The following is a 20,689-nucleotide window of genomic DNA, read 5'->3' as shown; positions in this document are numbered from 1 at the left end:
GTGAATGAGAGACTAGAGCACTGCTCAGGTATGGTTTATACTGGTGCTGGGGACTGAACCTGTGAATTTGGAGCTTCAGGCAAGAGAGTCTAATGCATAACCATTAAGCTTTCTTCCCAGGCCCATACTTGGTCTTCTGAATCTTAATAACCATAGTGTTCTCCCTCCTCCCTTCCCTACTGTCTCTGTCTCTCTGTCTCTATCTCTCTCATTTATTTTCTAAGCTATAGACAAAGAAATAATTTAGTTCCAGAATTTGAGCTAAAGCTGAGAAGCAATTTATTTTTAAGTTGCCTACTAAAATACTTCATTGAAATCCTTCCTTATCTTTTCTTAGGTATGCTGATCAATGAACTGATTCCTATTTGAATACAAGCTGCTTCTTTTTATTAGCACCTGCTACACAATAATGTTAAGAGGCATAGCATTTGGGTATAAGAAATGTATTTGGCTCTCTGCTCTCTCTCCTCACAAAACATAGACCCCCCCCAAAAAAAAAAAAAACATAGTACAAAATGAGTCGATTCATTCTCCTCTATGCTTATACCCACCAGATCAGCATTTCCTTTCCCTGATCTCGATATCTACCTGCCCCCTCATCTCTCCAGCCCATGGGAATTTCCACTGATGTCCACCTTATCATAAATGAAACCTGCATTTGACTTCCCGAATCAGTTTATCTTCTAAACTATACCCTTCTGCAAACAAAACAAACAGCTTGGGCAGGGGTAGATAGCATAATGGTTATGCAAAGAGACTCTCATGCCTGAGGCTCCAGAGTCCCAGGTTCAATCCCCTGCACCACCGTAAGCCAGAGCTGAGCAGTGCTCTGGTAAAAAAAAAAAAAAGAAAAGAAACAAAACAAACAGCTTTCAAATGCCCCAAATGAAAAAGGTAGATTTTTTTTTTCACTCAAGCCACCCATCATTACCCTTTATCAAATCTGTTACAAAGTCCTGCTGCTGCTTTTTATAAAATGTGAAGACATTTTCCTCCTCCCTCTTGATGCTAGCCAATGCAATACTGGTACAGGGATTTACTGCCTTATGTCTGTATTATCACAAACAGATTCTCAGCTGCCTTTCTGCTTCTGAGTCTTCCTACACACTGCTACCAGAATAATCCAGATTGAACATTCTCTTAGCTCCCTTCCATGTCTAAAATTTTCTATGAAATTAATTCTCAAGCACTGGTTTTCTCAAATAGCTTCATGATATACTCAATAACATCAAATGTTTCACTATCATCAAACTCCTAACTTGACAAACTAGCATTCAGAAAAATTCACAACATGAACCCAAACTATCTACCATCTTTGCCCCCATTTCTCTGTATAAGAGCACTATATACTAAATCAAACTATAATCCTCACCTCTTATCATGGTGCCAAGCTCTCTCATGATTCCAGCCTGTGGAAACATTGTTCTTCTACTAGGCATGTTTTGTTTCTCCCACAAAAAGTCTAAACAATCAGAAAAGACTACCTTCTGCTCTACATCCTTCATTTAGCTTGAACTAGGCCATTTACCAGAACTTAGTTGTTTCCTTTTAACATCTCTGCTCCTATGTTAAGAACATAAATGAACATCATGAGCTTTTATTCTTATCTCCTATATTCCTTGAACCTACAACAATGTCTGGCACTTAATAAGCACATAAATCTGACCACTGGCATTTACTGAGCATTTAACAGGCACTGTTCTAACATCCTACTTTTTAAAAATTACATGTAATTACTTTTTACATTTCTATTGAGGCAACAGTGGTTTACACCGTCAAATGCTTCAAGAGTACTCTTTAAACCTTTTCAACAAAAGTAATGGGGTCTGGAAATGACACAACTACACAAATGCTACCATTTGTGAGAATGCTGGTGCCTACCTGCAGGGGAGAAGCTGCAGGAGCATAGATCAGGGCTGCAGGTATTCCCCTTCTCTCTGTGTCTGCCTCTCTCTCCCCCTATCAAAAAGAAAGAGAAAAGAAAAAAAAATGACCACCAGGAATGGTGCAGGTACCAAGCCTCAACAAAAATGCTGGTGGCGAAAATATTCACACCAAGACTACCACCAAAGTACAGCAATTTAACTTTTTAACAAGTAACCAAACAATACAACTATCAAATGGTTTCACAAAAGACAGTCATGTCTCCTCAAAGAACAAAGGTTCTTTCAAAGCACGTAACACATTGTCTACTGTAGCTTCTATAGTACCTAATGCAAAGTAAGTTCTCAAACATATGCTGAGTATAGTACTTACAACAAAAAGTTAACTGAATTATCTAGGTTAGGCTGGATGTGTCAGGCTACTGGCTGGTTATGGGACTTTTAAAAAGCTGCCAAAGTTCAGTTTATGTACCTCAGCAAAGACTAAGTTGGCTGACCTGGAAGGATCCTTACTACTCTATAATTCTTTGTCTGGCTTTTCCATGCTCATTTCTCAGATGTTTTGGCAACTGCTGAGAGAATGACTGACTAGATTCTAAAAACTCAAATTTTCTTCATGTTAACGAAGAAAATATTCAGAGAACAGTTCACATTCTCAGGCTTCATTCATCTAATGCCCCAAAGGGAAAATGTTAACACAAAGGACAGGGCCTATGAATTCCACATTGCTTCACATCTGTGGCCTGACAGAGCAGAGGGAAACCACAGCAAAGGACATCTTTAGCCCCAAAGCACAGCAGAAACTAGTATTAAAAGAAAAAAACAAAATAAAACAAGCAAACAAACAAACAAAAAAAACTTTGCAACTTCTTCGACCATCTTGGATGGAGCTAGAAGGAATTGTGTTAAGTGACAAAAGCAAGAGAGAAAGAGGAGTATGGTATGATCCCATGCTGGGAAATTGAACAGATGCAGTCACATCTGCCATGCTGTCCCCTCAGGCTAGTTCCCGGGAGAGTTGGGACATTCTGGGAGCGCCTGTTCCGCCATGTTGTGCCCTCAGGGCATTGTTTATTTCCCTGCCATAGTTGAAGTGCTTTGGTTACTCCTCCCCCTTCCCATTCTCCTGAGAGCTACTCTCATAAAAGCTTTTCTTCCATGCATAACATTCCCCAGATTCCCATTTAACAATACAATGTTATGCATGTAAAAAAAAAGAAAAAGAAGAAGTAGAAACGCAAAGCAGAAATTGACTGAGTTTGGAGTATGGCACCAAAGTAAGAAAGCAGAAGTACACTAGAGTTTGCAGTGAGTACCGCCCTAATACTTCCTCTCCACTTTTCCAAGCTTTGGGTCCATGATTGCTCAACAATTTGTTTGGCTTTATATGTTAACTCTCTTTTCAGTCACCAGGTTCCAGGTGTCATCAGGATGCCGGCCAGACTTCCCTGGATTGAAGACCCCACCAATATGTCCTGGAGCTCAGCTTCCCCAGAGACCCACCCTACTAGGGAAAGAGAGAGGCAGACTGGGAGTATGGACAGACCAGTCAACGCCCATGTTCAGCGGGGAAGCAATTACAGAAGCCAGACCTTCTACCTTCTGCAACCCACAACAACCCTGGGTCCATGCTCCCAGAGGGATAGAGAATGGGAAAGCTATCTGTAAAAGGCAGTAGCCTTGAAATTCCCTTTTTATGCCGTTGTTTGTTAAGTGCTTTTAGTATGAGTTGCTTGTAGTATGAGGTGGAAAATTCCTTGCCCCTTCCCCCTTGAATAAGCAGGACCTAATCAGTGAAGGCCACCCATTGTTCGAAGGACCCTGCCTGGGGACAAGCCTTATCAGGACCTCATCAGTGAAGGCCACCCATTGTTCGAAGGACCCTACATGGGGACAAGCCTTATCAGGACCTTTGAACAGACTCTGTGGTGTGCTGCCTACCGGATGGGTGGTCATAGCCGATGGCAGGAGGATGTGGCGACCCTGCCTGGTTGAATTCTATTGGTTGTGTGATCTTACTATATTTGAAAATAGCCCGCACTTTGCTTTGAATGGACCCTGCTTTTTGCTAAGTTTGAAATGATTGGATCTGTGTTTGCTATAGCCTGTTATTGGATGTAGGTTGATAAGGTGATGTGCTCCCCCTCCCTGAGTGTAGTCTGAATTCCTATAAATTGTATGGTTTGAGCCCTGTTCGGGGTCGAGCTTGGTAGACTAACACCAGTCACCATCTCGGCCCGGATTGCAATTCGTCAATAAACATCTTTGCTTCCTTACAGTGGATGGTGGTTTGATTTATGCTCGCTAACATTTGGAGGCTCCAGCGAGATCCCTCAGACGGGTATTCCTGAGGACACCCCATCCTGGGTCCGGACCCTCGGAGGCCTTGGAAGTCCTGCCCGGCGCCGGTAAGTCAGGCCTGAATTTTGCATGGTACCATTTCTTTTCCAGCTCTGCACCTCCGGAGGACCAGTGAGTCAAGCTTGATTTTTGAGTAAGTCCCCGCGGGGCCTGGGGGTCTGTGGATTTCGGAACGCCGCGTTAAAAATCCCAGACCGCAGCGCTGGGGAGTGACGACTCCCAGGCTGCTGGGGTAAGGATCTGGAACAGGGTCCGCCCTGGGACCTGAGACAGGGTCCACCCGGGACCTGAAACAGGGTCCCCTAAGGATCTGGAACAGGGTCCGCTTCCGAACTGTCTCTCGTGGCTGGCCACTCTGTGTTTGTCTCCTTTACTCTCCTCACTTTGGCAATTCGCGAAAAGGCTGAGCCTGTTAGTGCAATTGAGGGGGTCTGGCCGGAGCTACTCTCCGGTGACTCCTGAAGGCCTAACTGGCAACATTCCTTAGTAGCGGCGGCCGGAATGGTAATTGCCCAATCTTGACTGAATGGATGGTCTGCTGCGTGTGTGTGAATGTTATGTGCCTCACGGCCTGAAAAGCTACGGGGCTTGAGTGGGCTCTAACCTGCGTGTCCGTGGGGTCGTTTCAGCTAAGTGGGGGTTCTCAATGTAGTTGAGACCTAGACCGGGGATCATACGGTCACCCCTAAGCTAAGACCCCTTAAGGTCCCGCGAGGGGCCTGGCCAGGCGAGCATCGTTGTGTGCCTGACATCCATTAGAAGTCAGTTCCTTTTTCCCCACTTACAATCTGCCTTGTTGGTCTCGCAGAATTTGCGGTTTGTCTTTTTGTTTGTCTCCTTCCCTTATTTTGTGTTACGGTACCACAGGAGGTTAAAGGTTAAAAAATTTTAGAAAAACTGGAGTCTCCATTAATAAAAACTTCTTGCAACCTAAAAAGGGAAGAAGGTCCCAAGTGGACACCCTTTGGGTTGATAGGGAAAAAGTGTGTGAGAATGAGAAAACGGTGTGCCAGCTGGCTGTAAGAAAGAGTATAAAAAGAACCCGTGAAATCTGGGGTGTTAGGTATTGTCTGGACATTTGTTAAGCGCGCTTGTCTGTCTGTGTGTGTCTTGTCTGTTTGTCAGTCTGTGTTTCGTGTTCACTTACTTCCACTTTGCAGGAATGGGCCAGGCGGCATCTACCCCACTGGACCTGGTTACTCATAGTTTGGGGGTAGGAGTGCATAAATATAAACTCATGACTTTTTGTTCCTCAGAGAGGCTCACCTTCGATGTAAGATGTGTTTCTGTGCTTTTTTGTGTCCCTGTGTCTTTTTGGTCAACATTAAGAAATCATCTCAGAGCGACGGGACCAGATTTGGTTCCGGCCTGAAGTTGCCAGCTGAATTTTGCCTTGTCTTTGTCTCTCTTTTAAGCCTGAGTAGCAGAATCATGTCCTCAGGCTAGTCCAGGCAGGACCCTGAGGGTGCCACCCCGCCCTCACAGGAGTCAGGCTGGCTGGTCACAGCAGGGGCCTGGAGCCGGGCCAGGCAGCAGCTCTAGTGCAGGGGCGACACCCCGCCCTGCCTCGGTGTGGCTGTGACCTGGGACGGGCCCATGGGTGCAGATGGGTGATAGTGCTAGCATGTGTGTGGCTTTACCCATGCCCCCGGAGCTGACTGGAACTGTCTAAAAACTGTCCTTGGTCCTCTTGGGCTCCTCGTGGAGAGAAGCTGAAAGAATTTGTTTCTTCCTCTTTGTTTATTTAGGGCTAGTTAAAGTTGTCCTAGGAGCTATTGGATAAAAGAAAAATCTTAGTATATAAATGTGAGATGTTTCATCTTGAAAAATTGTGTGAGTGCAGATCTAAATTTGTGTTTGACCAGGTATGTTGCTAAGATGTGTCTGTACTGGTTAAAAGCTGCTCTTTTCCCCTAAGCAATCAGCCCAGATATATAAATGATAAAAAGGTGGCTATGAGATGTCTTACATGTTTATATGTGTGTTTTAGGTTTGTTTTAGTGGCCTAAAAATGTTAATCTTAAGGTTAAAAGTGTAAGTAACTTTAAAGCTGCATTCTTATCAAAGTTCTTTAAAAAAGAGTTCTCAATACAGTTCTTATGTGGTAATATAAGGGTAAAAATTAATTTGCTAAGACAGCTAAAGATTTAAAGTCTTGAGTATTTAATGTGACAATTCATCTTCTCCAAATTGATATGCAAATTATCTATTTTATAGATATTGGTCCACAGCAAATTTGGCATTTGTCTGACATTGAAAATGCTTTGAGAAGTCACTAGTATGTGTTAACTCTCTAAGTAATTAGAGTTTGTTTAAAGTTTAAAGAAAAATTTAGTTAAACTGAATTTGGTTTAGAGATCCTGGTTATGGAAATTGCTACAGGAAGTTAAAAAAATAACTTTTAAATGTATGCTCTTTAAAATTCAAACAGAGTCTCTCAAGTTAGGTATCACACACTGAAGATGTGTCTCTATCTCTTGTGTGGAAAATGACAGAAAGGTTATTGACATGTAAACGTTTTAAAATACCTTCTCAACTAAAGAAGTAGAACTGGCTTAGGTGAGTGAAAAATAACACAGTGGTTATATTACTGGTATATCTGTTTGTTAAAAAGACCTTCTAAAATTACATAGAGATGTATAGGCAAATTCTGGTCATTAGACTGTCAGTTTTGGTAAGCTCTTAATCTGGTTTTGTGTATGTCTTACTGGTTACAAATGTACGAGTACAGCAGTGATACCCCTTCAATCATACTGCCAGGTTCTCTTAGGGGGTCTCCAAGAGGCAGTAAAATGGCCCACAAATTTCTCTAAGGTAAATAGAATGACACTAAATTTGGCCTTTTGTTGCTCAAATCTGCCCCAGGTGTTAGAAAAAAGTTACAGAAGACAGAAAGATTTTAAAGAAAAGCTGAGAGATTGCTCAGAGGGTTTTTAAGAAGTTGGTAAATGTTTTGACATCAGACTTTGGAAAGGAAGAAAGAAAGAAAGAAAGAAAGAAAGAAAGAAAGAAAGAAAGAAAGAAAGAAAGAGAAAGTTGGGGCAGTGCCCAGAGGGAAAAGGAAAGTCAGAAAATTGGGGCTAAGGGAAGAGAAAGATCAGTGATGTTGCTGCAAAGAAAAAGGACACTGGAAGAAAGGCTGTTTTATCAACAAGCCATTTAGACTGCTTGTGGATGAACTTAAAGGCATAAGCCGGGAAGTGCTGACCCAAAACCTTGGGCCATGGCACAGACCCGTTGCCTATTTGTCAAATATTGGACCCTGTAGCTGCTGGATGGACAAAATGCCTGAGGACAGTAGCACCTGTGGCACAGCTGGTAAGGAAAGCAGACAAGCCATCACTGGGGCAAGTCCAATGCCCACCTAACCTGCTACCAAGTTCTGTTCCTAGACCAGCCATGAGTGAAATTCAGTGCTGCCACCGGCCTGAACCCTGCCACCCTGATGTTGGAGACGGATCCTGAGGCTCCCTACAAATGCATGACTGCCAAGAGGTATGCCTTTGCTACATGGCGTGTGCATGGAGCATGTGGGGAGAGAAGATTCCTGACTCCCACCGGGAAGATGATCCAGCAAAAGAACCTACTGGAGGCCGCATGGACCCTGCAAGAAGCAGCCATGACCCATTGTTCCGGACATCAGAAAAGAAACTAGAGGGCAGATGAAGCCACTTGTGCAGCTACACAACAAGCAGAGCCAGCCTTGACATTGATTCTACTAGGCTCCCTGCTTCCAAAGGACCCTGGATACAGTAAGGAGAAATAAGATGGGCAAGAGATTAGGACTAGAGACTAAATAGATTTTACAGAAGTAAAATCAGAGACTTTTGGGTATAAGTACTTGCTGATATTTATAGACACATTTTCAAGTTGGGTAGAGGTTTAACCAATAAAGTCTGAGGGGGGCATAGATGGTGAGCAAGAAAATTTTAGATAAAACAGTGCCCAGGTGGAGAGTTCCCTCTCACCATTGGTTCTGGTAAGCAGACATTCACTGTTTTTGTGTCTCAGTTAGTGACCCGAGAAATGGGAACAAATTGGAAATTTCATTATGCTAACGAGCCCCATATCCCTGGGCAGGTAGAGAGATAAATTAGACCTTAAAGGAGACTTTAACTAAATTAACCCTTGAAACTGGCAGGGGATGGGTATCGCTCCTGGCTCAGGCCCTTCTGAGAGTACACTGTCTCCCATTGTAAACAAACTGTCTCCCTTTGAAATGGTTTTTGGCAGACTGCTGCTGTCATGATCTGTGATGCTCTTGTCTCTGATCCATTCCACAACTGTTATACCAAGTTCTTACATATCTCCAGCCTATATTGCAGGACAATTAGAATGCTGTGCTACAAGCCTTTGGGAAGGACCCTGTCACCTGCTGCCTGCTCCACAAGGCACACCCAGTGAGAAAGACCTTATATTGTGATCCTGAGTACACCAACTGCTGCAAAGGTTGCCGGAAAGTGCCACTAGATTCATCACACTCCTTTGAAGAGGACAGTTGCTGATCCCACTGACCCAAAAGAAAAAAAAGATGAAGATGAATCAAAGATTTGATTCTCGGCTAAGACAAGTGGGGAATGTAAAAGGCAGTAGCCTTGAAATTCCCTTTTTATGCCGTTGTTTGTTAAGTGCTTTTAGTATGAGTTGCTTGTAGTATGAGGTGGAAAATTCCTTGCCCCTTCCCCCTTGAATAAGCAGGACCTAATCAGTGAAGGCCACCCATTGTTCGAAGGACCCTGCCTGGGGACAAGCCTTATCAGGACCTCATCAGTGAAGGCCACCCATTGTTCGAAGGACCCTACATGGGGACAAGCCTTATCAGGACCTTTGAACAGACTTTGTGGTGTGCTGCCTACCGGATGGGTGGTCATAGCCGATGGCAGGAGGATGTGGCGACCCTGCCTGGTTGAATTCTATTGGTTGTGTGATCTTACTATATTTGAAAATAGCCCGCACTTTGCTTTGAATGGACCCTGCTTTTTGCTAAGTTTGAAATGATTGGATCTTGTGTTTGCTATAGCCTGTTATTGGATGTAGGTTGATAAGGTGATGTGCTCCCCCTCCCTGAGTGTAGTCTGAATTCCTATAAATTGTATGGTTTGAGCCCTGTTCGGGGTCGAGCTTGGTAGACTAACACCAGTCACCATCTCGGCCCGGATTGCAATTCGTCAATAAACATCTTTGCTTCCTTACAGTGGATGGTGGTTTGATTTATGCTCGCTAACACTATCAGGCGAGGGGGTGGGATATGGAGATTGGGCGGTGGGAATTGTGTGAAGTTGTACCCCTCCTACCCTATGGTTTTGTTAATTAATCCTTTCTTAAATAAAAAAAAAATTAAAAAAAAAAAAAAAGCTTTTCTTCCGCACCTCTCTCTCTTGCCGCGCTTCACTTCCGTGTTTAGACGCAGGAAAGGTTACTGCATGAGGCAGCCATTTTCGCTACCTCCACGTGGCCCAACCTGCTTCTCTCAAACCCAACTCTGAGGTGCCAGCACAAATAAAGATTTGTGTTTCCTCTTCGCTCTGGACCTCCTCTCTCTCTTCTCCACGGCGCAGCACAACAATCCCACTCATAAACAGAAGCTGAGAAAGAACAGAAAAGGAAATGCAAAGCAGAATTTGACTGAGTTTAGAGTATTGTCCCAAAGTTAAAAAAAAAAACTCTGGGGGGAGGAGAATTATTTTCAGCTCCACTGTAGGGGGGTAGGGGTAAGGACACATACCTTTGGTGGTGGGAATTGTGTCAATATATACTCCTAAAAAAAAAAAAAAAAACCTTCCAAATACTCTGACTGTCCAAACTGCTGATAAGAAACAATGAGAAACAATGGGACAGGGCACACACAACACCATGCACAAAGACACTGGTTCAAGTCCTTGATCCCACCTAGAGGGCAAGAGCTACAGGTCTCTCTCCTTTTCTTTCTTTTTTTTTTAATAAATATTTTATTTATTTATTATTAGATAGTGAGAGCAAGAAATTGGGGGGGGGTGAAGGAGAGAGACAGAGAGAAGCCCACAGCTCTGCTTCACCACATGTGAAGCTTCCCAGGGGCTTGAACCTAGGTCCTTACACACTATAATGTAAGTGCCTACCCAGGTGCTCTACTGCCTGGCTCCTAGTCTCTCCTTTTCTATCTTCCCCTTCCCTCTTGATTTCTGTCTCTATCCAGTAATAAATAAATTAAGACAGTGGCACTTACTAGTGGGAACTAGGACAAGAAGTCACACTTGGGGCAAATGCCTCTTCTGCCCTAGGAAAAGCAATGACATTTTCCCTGGACTATGAAAAGTTTCTACCTGCAGTGGGAAATCCATTTACAAGTGAAGAATGGCAAATGTACATATTTTAAAGTGGGAGGAAAAAACTTAAAAATTGCAACAAGGCTCAGAGGAACTGTACACATTTTTATACAGACTAAAAGTGTTACACTCAATGATGACAATAAAGTCTCTGATGACACAAATGATAGAAAGCCCTGTGTCACCAAGAAAGAAGAAAGTCACATGTATTTTCACAAAGAAAAGCAAGTAAGGAGAAATCAAACTTTGCAAGAGATGGATAAACTCTGAGAAGTAAAGAAGCCATCCACTATTCCTGGGGACATTCCAGAAGTCCTCCTCTGAGCTGAGCTGAGCTGAGCTGAGCTGAGCTGAGCTGAGCAGTCCTGAGGGACCCAGATAATAAAGCTCAGTCCCAAACCATGGCTTATGAAGAAGTTACCAGGCTGTGCCTCCACAGTAAGTTAAGTTTCAGCAAATCTAAAACATCATAAAGTCATAGTATTCAATCTTAAAATTATGCATTTATTTGCATAGCTTGCACCCAGAACCTTCCATCCCAAAGGGGCCATGTATTGTGAACCCTTCAGGTGATAAAAGGGAAAAAAATTATATATGTCAAACATCTCCAAGCTCTAGCATAAAAGTTCCCTGAGGATACTTAAAATCTATAAAACATGTACAAGACACTAGTTTAAAACCACAATCACAAAACACACACACACACACTATTACACTAAAAGCCAGCTTGAGAATATTGTTTGTTTTTAATTAGCACACATCTGGTTCAACAGATATGAGCAAATTATTTGCTTCCAATGTTAATAATGGAGAAATTCAGTCTGAACCAGGAACTGGCTATTTTTTCTTTTCTTTTCTTTTCTTTTCTTTAAAGGGCCAGATAGCAAATATCTTGGGCTTTGGTCGCCAAGATGACTCCTGCCACAACTACTCAATTCCATTGCTGCAGAGGAAAAGCTGCCAGAGATAATTCCTGGAGGAAAAGAGAATGGCTAAGTCATGAAATATTTAATCATCTGAAAACATAAGAACCATCCTCAGTTTGTGGGCCTACAACACCTGGTGGCAAGCCAGCTCTGGCCCACAGTTAGCTGAGATAGTAGCAGAGTTCAAAGGGGCAAAATGAAAGGAAATAGGATATGAACCCAGAAGTCATTCTTTTCCTACCCTTGCCACCATGCTTCTTTCTGGAAAAAAAGTAAAACTTAAAACAAAATGTGGACAGAAGGGAAGTCTTCATCCACTTTATTTTCCATCTACTTCCCATGCTTTTTTTTTTTTTCTCACCTCAAGAAGGAATACAAATGCAGAAGGTAGAATTAACACAAATAAAATTAAAGGAGTCGGGTGGTGGTGGCACAGCCAACACAGTGCACAAATAAGCATTCACAAGGACCTGGGTTCAAGTCCCACACCCCAAATGGAGGAAGGAAGCTTCACCAGTGGTGAAGCAATACTACAGGTGCCTCTTTTTCTCCCTACCTCCATTTTCTCATTCAATTTCTGTCTCTATCAAAAGAAAAATAAATAAATAGTGGAAAAAATGACAACAGGAATGGTGGATGATTCATGAAGGAATGAAGCCTCAGTGATAATCCAGGTGGCGAAAGAAAAAAAAGAAAGAAAGACCAGGGCCAGATGATAGTGCACGTGGCTGAACACAAATGTTATATATAAGGCACAGGGAGCCAGGATCAAGCCCCTGCAAGGGGAAGGATTTGTGAGTGAGGATGCAGTGCTATAGGTGTTTCTGTTTCTCTCCTCTACCTCTCCCTTCCTTTCGGTTTCTGGTTGTCTCTATCCAATAAATAAAGATTAAAAAAAATAATAAGAAAAAGACAAAGAAAACTGAGCAATACATAGAAGAAAAATCAACAGCTTGTATGAGACGATTTCAGACATCTCAAATTATTTTAATGTACAGGTTTTACATTTGACTGGTACTAAACAATATAATCTTAACTTTCTATGCTAAAAGGCAAGAGGAAAAAATCTGGACTATTGCCAACTTTTAATTCAGTTTGTAGAAAGTAAAAGATGATCTATTTACTGTCACTTGAACATAATATGATTTTCTCAGAATAAATTTATCAATCAAAAAGTTTCATAATGCTATTTTTTCCATTTTTTCTTTGATGTGCATATGAAAGTAAAATCTTTTCTTGTGTCTTCATTACTGTATTGCAATTTAGAATCCTAAAAATGTAAAAGAACTTCAGGGATCCAGAAAAAAAGATACACTATCTCAATCATCAAAAACTACTAGTCATCATATTGAGTATTAGAACTAACTACCTTTTGAGCAACACTTCAAGGGACAAAAAAGAAGAAGGGTTATTTCTGGCATATACTAAATTGAGATCAAGAATGCCACTAAAAGTTCTACAACGCATAAAACATGCCCCCATACAAAGGATTATCCAGTCTGAAGTGTCAATAGCAAGACGGTTGTGAAGCTCTGCTCTATAAAGCAACTAAAGGTAGAATATATATAATTTTAAACTAAAATGTTATGAGGTTGTTCTTTTCTTTAGAGACCATCATTACACTTATAATTTTAACATAAAATATTTATTGAATACTTAAGTGCTTGCCTGAATAAAATTACAAACAGCTCTACCTTAAGTGTATCCATCTCACAGGTAAGCATAAGAGGACCTCAAAAACAGCAAGTCCCTTCAAATCAGATAGTTTATTTCCTGGGCAGGGAGGACAGCTCACCTGGAAACACCTGATTTGTGAAGCCTCTGACCCAAGTTGAACCCAGTCCTCACCACACTGAAGGAAGCTTTGGGTTTTCGGGATATTTCCCTCTATCAAGCTCTCTCTCTATCTAAAAGAATAAAATAAAAATAGGTCCTGAGTAGAAAAACCCAGGCAACTACATATATATTTCCTATTACAGGGCAAATTTAACAGGATTTAAATTACCAGTCTGAACTTCACTTCAGTAAAATCAGCCTTCCAATTTGTTTGAACCTAAAATATGGTTTCACCCTCAATATTTGAAACTTGACTTGAAATCTGTAACTGAAACAACAAAGTATTTTTAGCTAAAATGGTCTACTTCCTCTCCTAATCTGAGTAATGACAAAAAAGCAACTATCTCTATTAGAGTTGTTCTTCCTCTCCTTAATTCAGTACATTCGCCAAATCTTTGGTACCAGAACTTGGTCACCAAGACAGAAAAAGCCAAAATCCAAAATGAGGCCTCAATGATCCAGCAACCAGAGATCAAATCTCAGTTGTTGAAAATCCTCCATTGCTTTACAGATCTCTTTAAGAGATAAGGTGAAGGAGCAACAATGGAAAACCAAGACTGCTGAATTCAAAGAAATAATAAAAAAGCAAGGGATCACAGCAGCAGTCACTAACTACTGCTTCTAAGAAAACCTAAACATTTATTCCAGTCTTTCCAAAAAAAAAAAGTACAAAGTTCTTAACTATTTTCACTAAAAAAGCAATAGTTGACTCAAAGTAAAAAAACAACAAACACAAGTGGTAATTTTAGTCTATGGTTTGTCCACAATCCAGATAACCCCTAAAGCTAATTAGTATGAGTCACCAAGAAAATCCCTTTTGGGTAAGTAGGATTGCAACATCTCCAAAGCAAAAGTATTTGCTTGGTCTCTGATAGCACTGTTCATCTGGGAACAACACATTTAACTCAATTAAAAAAATAATAAAACTTAAGCTTTCAAACTAGATGCAGTCACAAGTTATCGGTCCCAAATGGTTTATAGGAAATAAGCTTGGATCTCAGCAAAACATGGTGGGCAAGAGTCCTGCAGGAGTATTAGATGCACACAGGCATGGAGGAGACCAGCTTCTTCAGAGTCTTTCATGTCCTTGTATTCCTAAATAAATAGTTGACACCACTGTCAAAATTCCATCACTTCCCCAGAGTCACAGACCTGAAACATTGCACCCACCCCCCAAATGAGACCAGCTCTCTTATAAACAGCCACCTGCACAAACCCCAGCAACAAGTGCTACAGTTTATAGAGTGCACCTGTGTGTGGAGAAGCGTGGGAAGACCCACCTTATTTTCCCTATATCATTTTTAAGAGTCAAAAGCTTTCTGAAAGCAAGAGGAAAATAAAGGGGGTATTAACAGAAGTCAACTCTACTAAACATTAACTATGCTGAACTCTAAAATATTATTAGAAGGTGGGGCAGGGGTGTGAGTTCAAACAATATTGAGACTCCAGTGGACTGTGGTGGAAGGTTTCTGGTTCTTTGGTGGTAAACATAGTGTGATAACACACATTTGAAGAGGTGTAAAACTACTCCTGGACCAGGCAGTGGCACACCCAGTTAAACACATATTATAGTGCTCAAGGATCCAGGTTCAAGTCCCCAACTCCCACCTGCAGGGGGTAAGCTTCAGTGCTTCACTGAAGCAGTGCTGCAGGTATCACTCTTTCTTCCTATCTCCCCACTTCCCTCTCAATTTCTCTGTCTCTCTAATAAATAAAATATTAAAAATGAAACTATGTGGGAGTTGGGCAGTAGCGCAGCGGGTTAAGCACAGGTGGTACAAAGCACAAGGACCTGTGTTAGGATCCCGGTTCGAGCCCCTGGCTCCCCACCTGCAGGGGAGTCGCTTCACAGGCAGTGAAGCAGGTCTGCAGGTGTCTATCTTTCTCTCCCCCTCTCTGTCCTCCCCTCCTCTCTCCATTTCTCTCTGTCCTATCCAACAACACCATTAATAACAACAACAATTAAAAAAAAAAAAAAAAAAGAAACTATGTCTAGTCCTATTTCCAACTCAAGACACCATCTCCCCAAACAATGCCTCTGGTCCACCTACATGTTAGCTGTCATGCTCAGGCAAAAATTAGTAAACTCATGGGACCCCTGGAATATACCTAAAATAGACCTACTAGCTTTTTCCAAAATGGAGATCACAAAAATCATCTGCTATATTTTTGCCTTTAGGTTCCTGACTATTAAACAATTTGTTCTACTTTATAGCTTAATGTTTTTTCAGCCAAGTTGCAGATAATGCCAACCTGACTTCCCCAGACAGGACCTCACCAATGTACCCTGGATCTCTAGCTCTCCAGAGTCCCGCCCCACTAGGGAAAGATAGGGACAGGCTGGGAGTACGAATCCAACTGCAAACACCCATGTTCACTGGAGAAGCAAATACAGGAGTCAAATCTTCCTTCCACTTTTTGCACCACATAATGATCTTAGGTCCATTCTCCCAGAGGGTTAAAGAATAGGAAAGCTTTCAAAGGAGGGGATAGGATGCTAGATTCTGGTGGCAGAAATTGTGTGGAATTGTACCCTTCATATCTTGTGTGCTCTTGTCAATATTTTTTATTTTATAAATAAATTAATAATAATAAAGAAACTGTGCTTTTAAAACATACTGTCTTCTAAATTACTACCTGAACAAAAAATAAAAACTGTTAAGGTTTTCACCTTCCAATGTCCTTCAATCAAATTCAAGACACTTTCACTTTCTCATTTGATACACGCTGAGTACAAAGATAAACTCCAAAGTTCACATACACAAATAATGAAAATAAAGTTCACATTCACATTTTCCATCAACATTCCCATCTGAAGTGACTTTCAAGAGTTCACATTAACCTCTATGATCATCTGCCATACAGAATGACCATTTGTTCTATAAAACCTGATTCATTAATTAATTCTCCAGATTCAACATAAGATTTTAATAGAAAATCCTATTATATGCAACTCAGATAAACAGCTTGTGAAACCAGCTTGAAGAAGTAGTGAAGAATTTCAGGGAAATCTTAGCAATGTATCTCCTTTCCACCTGCTTGAATCCTTACTAGTTGCCTCAAAGCATCTTCAAATCATGGTGAATTTTTTAATGTATTTTTCTAGCTGAGATTAACCCTAAAATAAACACAAAAGCTAAAGCAGCGCCACCTGTTGACACCAATTCTCAAAGGAATTCAAAAAAAGGGGGGGGGAACCAAAGGATTTCTAAACATTCTGTCAGAGGCAGGCAGCTTGCTCTCAGGTAAGAGGCAGTGAAACACGCCAAGTTAGGTCTACCAGGTCAGGCCAACTAGTGTTCTGGGAGGAGAGGAAAAGAACATAAGTGAGAATACGAGACGACTCTCAATCTTAGTGATTTTTAAACATGCCCTGCTTACAGATGGGCCTCATTCAAAACCCATAATGATACACAGTGACTATCAAACTAGTTTGACTTCATTAAAACTCAGAAACTGAGTACCCAGACTTGCCAAAGAAATATCCTGTAGTGCAACTCAGTTTTGCTAATATGGTATTGTCATCAAATAGAAGGTTATACAGAAATCAAAGATAGTGGGGGGGAACCCACAAATGTTAGATGCTGTGCTACATTATGTTTAACCCTGATGTAAGATAAATTTTGACAGGAGAGGTATAAACCTCAAGTATGTCACTGCCAAAAAAAAATAAAAGAGGCAAACAATTAGTAAGAGGCAGTCTAGTGACAGAGAGACTAGAAGCCAAAGGTTGCCTGTTGAAATTTCAATGGTTAGCTATGTGACTTTGGTCAAGGTAAATTCTCCTTATCAGTTTCCTCACCTACTGGGTGACAATTTTGGGACTTTGGTTTACTGTGTAAGGCATATGTCTATATGAATCTTCCAGCAGGGCTCTGTAAACCTAATTTATGTGTCTGACACTATCCTGTCCTGCTTGAAGATTCAATGGTTATCTAAAACTACATCAGCCAAGGCCATCTCCTCCTGCACCAAAAATCTAATTCCAAAAATCTAAGAAAGGCAATCTTAAATACACAAAGCTTCACCTTCCAAGCCTTCTCCCCTTGCACAAAAAACAAAATATACAGAGTGCCTTTTCTTCTAATAACCACTGTCACATTATCAAAAGCTTCACAGTCATAGCCTGTTAACATGGACTAAATTCAATATTAAAACGTTGGAATTAACTTTGCCTAAAATTTTCTAATAATGGCATGAGTCACTCCTTTAGAAATAGTAAAATGTCAAGGTTGCAGAAACCCTAGCCCCAGATGTTAGCATAAATCACTTCCAAGTGATCAAGTCAAAGCCAAAAGACATTACTCAAAATAACACTTTAAGTAAATGAATCAGTTTGTATGGTTTTTCCTATAATGGAAAAAAAAAATCTAAAAATGAGGTTGAGGGTGTTTACACAGAATTATACATCACATTAAACAGGCTGGAAACACTTCCTTTCTCCCTCCCCCATTCAGAGAGCCCACCCTTTTTTCAACCTGTTCTCTACTCTAGTCAACATTTATAATACAAATTCTAAATTCATACTGAAAGATATTCCACAGCCTTATATTTACTCTATTTCCTCTAAGGTACTTAAGCTAAATGTAAGCTTTCCAAAATTCTTAATACATCTGTTTGCAACAAGATTTTTAATATCTCTCACCCATAAAATATTCTGAGTGTTCTGTACTAATAGTACTTCAGCAAAGACACCTCTCTCTTTTTTCCATTTCATACTTCAGGTAAAGTTTCAAGTATAATTTCAGTTAAATTCATGAGATTTAGCCTAACTTATTAAAAAAAATGGTCATTTAAAGTGTCACAAAGGACATCCTGGGGCTCTCTAACACTGACTCAAATAGTTGACAGATCAGCTTGTCAGGGTTATCTTCAGATTTCATTACAGCGATTACCATCCAATACCCAACTTTACTAAATTGTCTGAAAGGTGCTGCTCATTGACAAATAATTTAAAACATTGACCACACACACGGTTCGCTTCCAAACAGAAACTACCTGGTCCGCTTGCTTATTTTTTATTAACTTTAAATTAAAAAAAGACTTAAGGCAGGCCTTCTTCCCAACTTGTCTGACAATGTGTGATCACTGGACACAGTGCTGAGCGCCCCACAGCTTCCGGTCCGAGTATAACAAGCGCTTCCCCATTAGGCTCCCCGTCTGCTCCCAACCCAAGTACTAGGTGAAGAATGACGACACTAATACCATCCCTACAGATTCACATCTACGACATCTGCAACACGAAATAAACTTTTGTTTATTTCTCAGCAGACAGTGGGAAGGAGGGGAGGGGGGAACCGCCCAAACATGTGTCCATTGATACATTTCCGCTACTCGGTTTGCTTTGGGGAGGTCTGTGCAGCTTAACCCTTTGTGAGCAGAAGGGCTACCCACCTAGCGTGGATCGCCGGCGCCCCGCCTTGTGGGCGAGCGACTCGCGCCGTCAGGGTTCCAGGCCAGCAGGTGCCCAGGGCCACCCCCTAACAGGCTCGGGTGCGAGAGCGGAAACATGGCCACATCCCTCCCCTGAGCGCGGTCCTGCCACCCCATGCCGCCCAGCACTTTGTTAACTCGGTGCGCCAAGGAGGAGGCTCTCGGGTCGCGGTCATCAGGCTGAAAGCCGTGGAGCCGGGGTTCGAGCAGACGCGGACCCTCCTCCACTTGGGTCTCGCCCGGGTGTCTGGGTGCATAGCCAAAGCGGGAGGAAGAGGTCGCAAGAGCAGCGGTTAACTAGCAGCCTCCCCCTCCCGCAACTCCCCGCTCACAGCCCTGCGCCCCGCCGGTCCCCGCACTTACCTGAGGAAAGGAGCCCTCGCGGCGCTGGTTCTTGGGGTAATCTAAGTGACCCCGGTCCAGCATCAGGTAGAGCGAGAAGATGACCACACAGAAGATCGCGCTGCCGAAAACGGTGAACTGGCGGCTTAACTTCATTTTTCACTCGAGAGATTCCGGGCCAGGGCACTGCCCCCCCCCCCCAGCCCCCAGAGGAGAAGGCAGACCGTGGACGGCAAGAAGCAACCGCCGGAGGCTCCCTGCTCCCGGGCTTGGACTGTCGCCGCGCTCAGCAGCGGAGCGGACGAAGGTTCGGGCCGCGCACCGCGCCCAGTCTTCCTCGCCACCACGCGCCCTGGGCTTCGCCCTCCTTGGTCCAGTCCGCTGCCTCCCCTGAAGGGTGGTGGAGGGGGGCTGATCGATCCTCGGGTGGGGGAGGGGGGGAGGAGCCCGCCTGCAGTCCGGAAGGGGCCCCCAGCAAACTTGATCTGCAGTTCAGCGCCAACACCCGGCAGGGCGCGCGGGGCAGGCGAAGGAGAGGTCGCTGCCTGACTTCCTGCCACCGCCGCCCCGACCGAGTCAAGTCGGCAGGAAAAGTTTTCTCGACGAGAGCAGGCGTGTTCTCCTCAGCAAGGAGGTGCGGGCTCAGCGGCTCCGGGGTCGCAGGCGCAGAGCTGGGTCCGAGGAGCCGAATGGGTAAGAATCAGTTCGGGAGCCCCCAGGCCCTACAACTTATCGCCGGGACCGCCAAGACCGCCCCCGCGGCGCCGCCCGAGCCCCCTTCCTGCTACCACTGTCGCCCAGGCCGGACTGGGGTGCAGCCTGGGTGCGGGGGCGCAAGGCTCAGGCCAGAGTTTGCACCCAGCGACAGTTCGCCTGCCGGCCTCTCCCGCCCCCTGCCGCCCCTTCTTCTCCCCCTCCGGTACCCGAGCTGCGCGGGGAGGGCGCAGGGGGCGGGAGGCGGCGGCGAGCGGAGGAGGGGGGGGAAGAAGAGCGAGAGGACCGTCCCTGGAGAGAAAGCCGCTCCAGCTGCAGCCGCTAGTCCCCTCCTTCCTGCCCGCCCCGCAAACACCGCGATGGCTGCGACAGCTGCGAAAAGAAACAGCGGTTCGCCGGCGCCACTCGGCGCTCCCGCACTGCCGGCCACAAGCAGGAGACAGCGGCAGCACAGCAGCCGCCGGGTCAATAGGCGCCCGCAGCTCCGGAGCCGCGCAGGCAGCTGGTTCCGCCCCCTCCCGACGCGCCTCGATGAGGGGGCGGACCCCAAGGCGCCCAATCACAGCGCGTCGCCCTCCGGGCCCGCCCAGCGTCCGCCTCCTGATGAGCCGAGAGGGGGAAGACCTCGGACGGCTTTTGTGACTTAGAAGGCTGAGGCCGGGCTTGAGCCCCAGCAGAGTCGATCTGGCCCCCGCAGCCTGTATTTCGTTTTGACTGGCCTTTCTTTCTACTTCTCTTTCGCTGCCCAGGTTTTCAGTCCTTGAGAACCCGAACTTGATGATCTTTGGATGTCAGGAGGAGCTGTAGAAAAAGAGAAGGGAGTTGCGAATTCTGTCCAGGCTATTTTTTCCTAGACTGCTTTTGCGGAGATCCTAGTGAAGTCCAGAGG

At 43.7% G+C, this 20,689-nt stretch overlaps 1 protein-coding gene and 1 long non-coding RNA gene across 3 annotated transcripts in view; one reads left to right on the top strand and one right to left on the bottom strand.

The window, feature by feature from the left end:
• The window catches only part of MAN2A1 (mannosidase alpha class 2A member 1), a 232,810-nt gene extending 212,557 nt beyond the window's left edge, over window positions 1-20,253 (bottom strand). The window contains exon 1 of the mRNA XM_007529199.3: window positions 19,108-20,253. Within this exon, the coding sequence (XP_007529261.1) occupies window positions 19,108-19,242 (135 nt within the window). The 5' untranslated portion in view covers window positions 19,243-20,253. The remainder of the gene's footprint in view (window positions 1-19,107) is intronic.
• On the top strand, window positions 3,372-9,438 carry LOC132541318 (uncharacterized). Of its 2 annotated transcripts, XR_009552482.1 has the most exons (3): window positions 3,372-4,013; window positions 4,163-4,291; window positions 6,676-9,438. It is a non-coding gene; the product is annotated as an uncharacterized LOC132541318 (long non-coding RNA). The 2 variants fall into 2 exon arrangements; XR_009552481.1 differs by lacking the exon at window positions 3,372-4,013 and having other exon boundaries at window positions 4,021-4,291.
• Window positions 20,254-20,689: the final 436 nt, after the last annotated feature.

The sequence above is a fragment of the Erinaceus europaeus genome, chromosome 11, assembly GCF_950295315.1.
Source record: "Erinaceus europaeus chromosome 11, mEriEur2.1, whole genome shotgun sequence".
Classification (NCBI taxonomy): Eukaryota; Metazoa; Chordata; class Mammalia; order Eulipotyphla; family Erinaceidae; genus Erinaceus; species Erinaceus europaeus.
The sequence above is the reverse complement of the archived record's forward strand: the minus strand, read 5'-3'. Positions and strand labels throughout refer to the sequence as shown.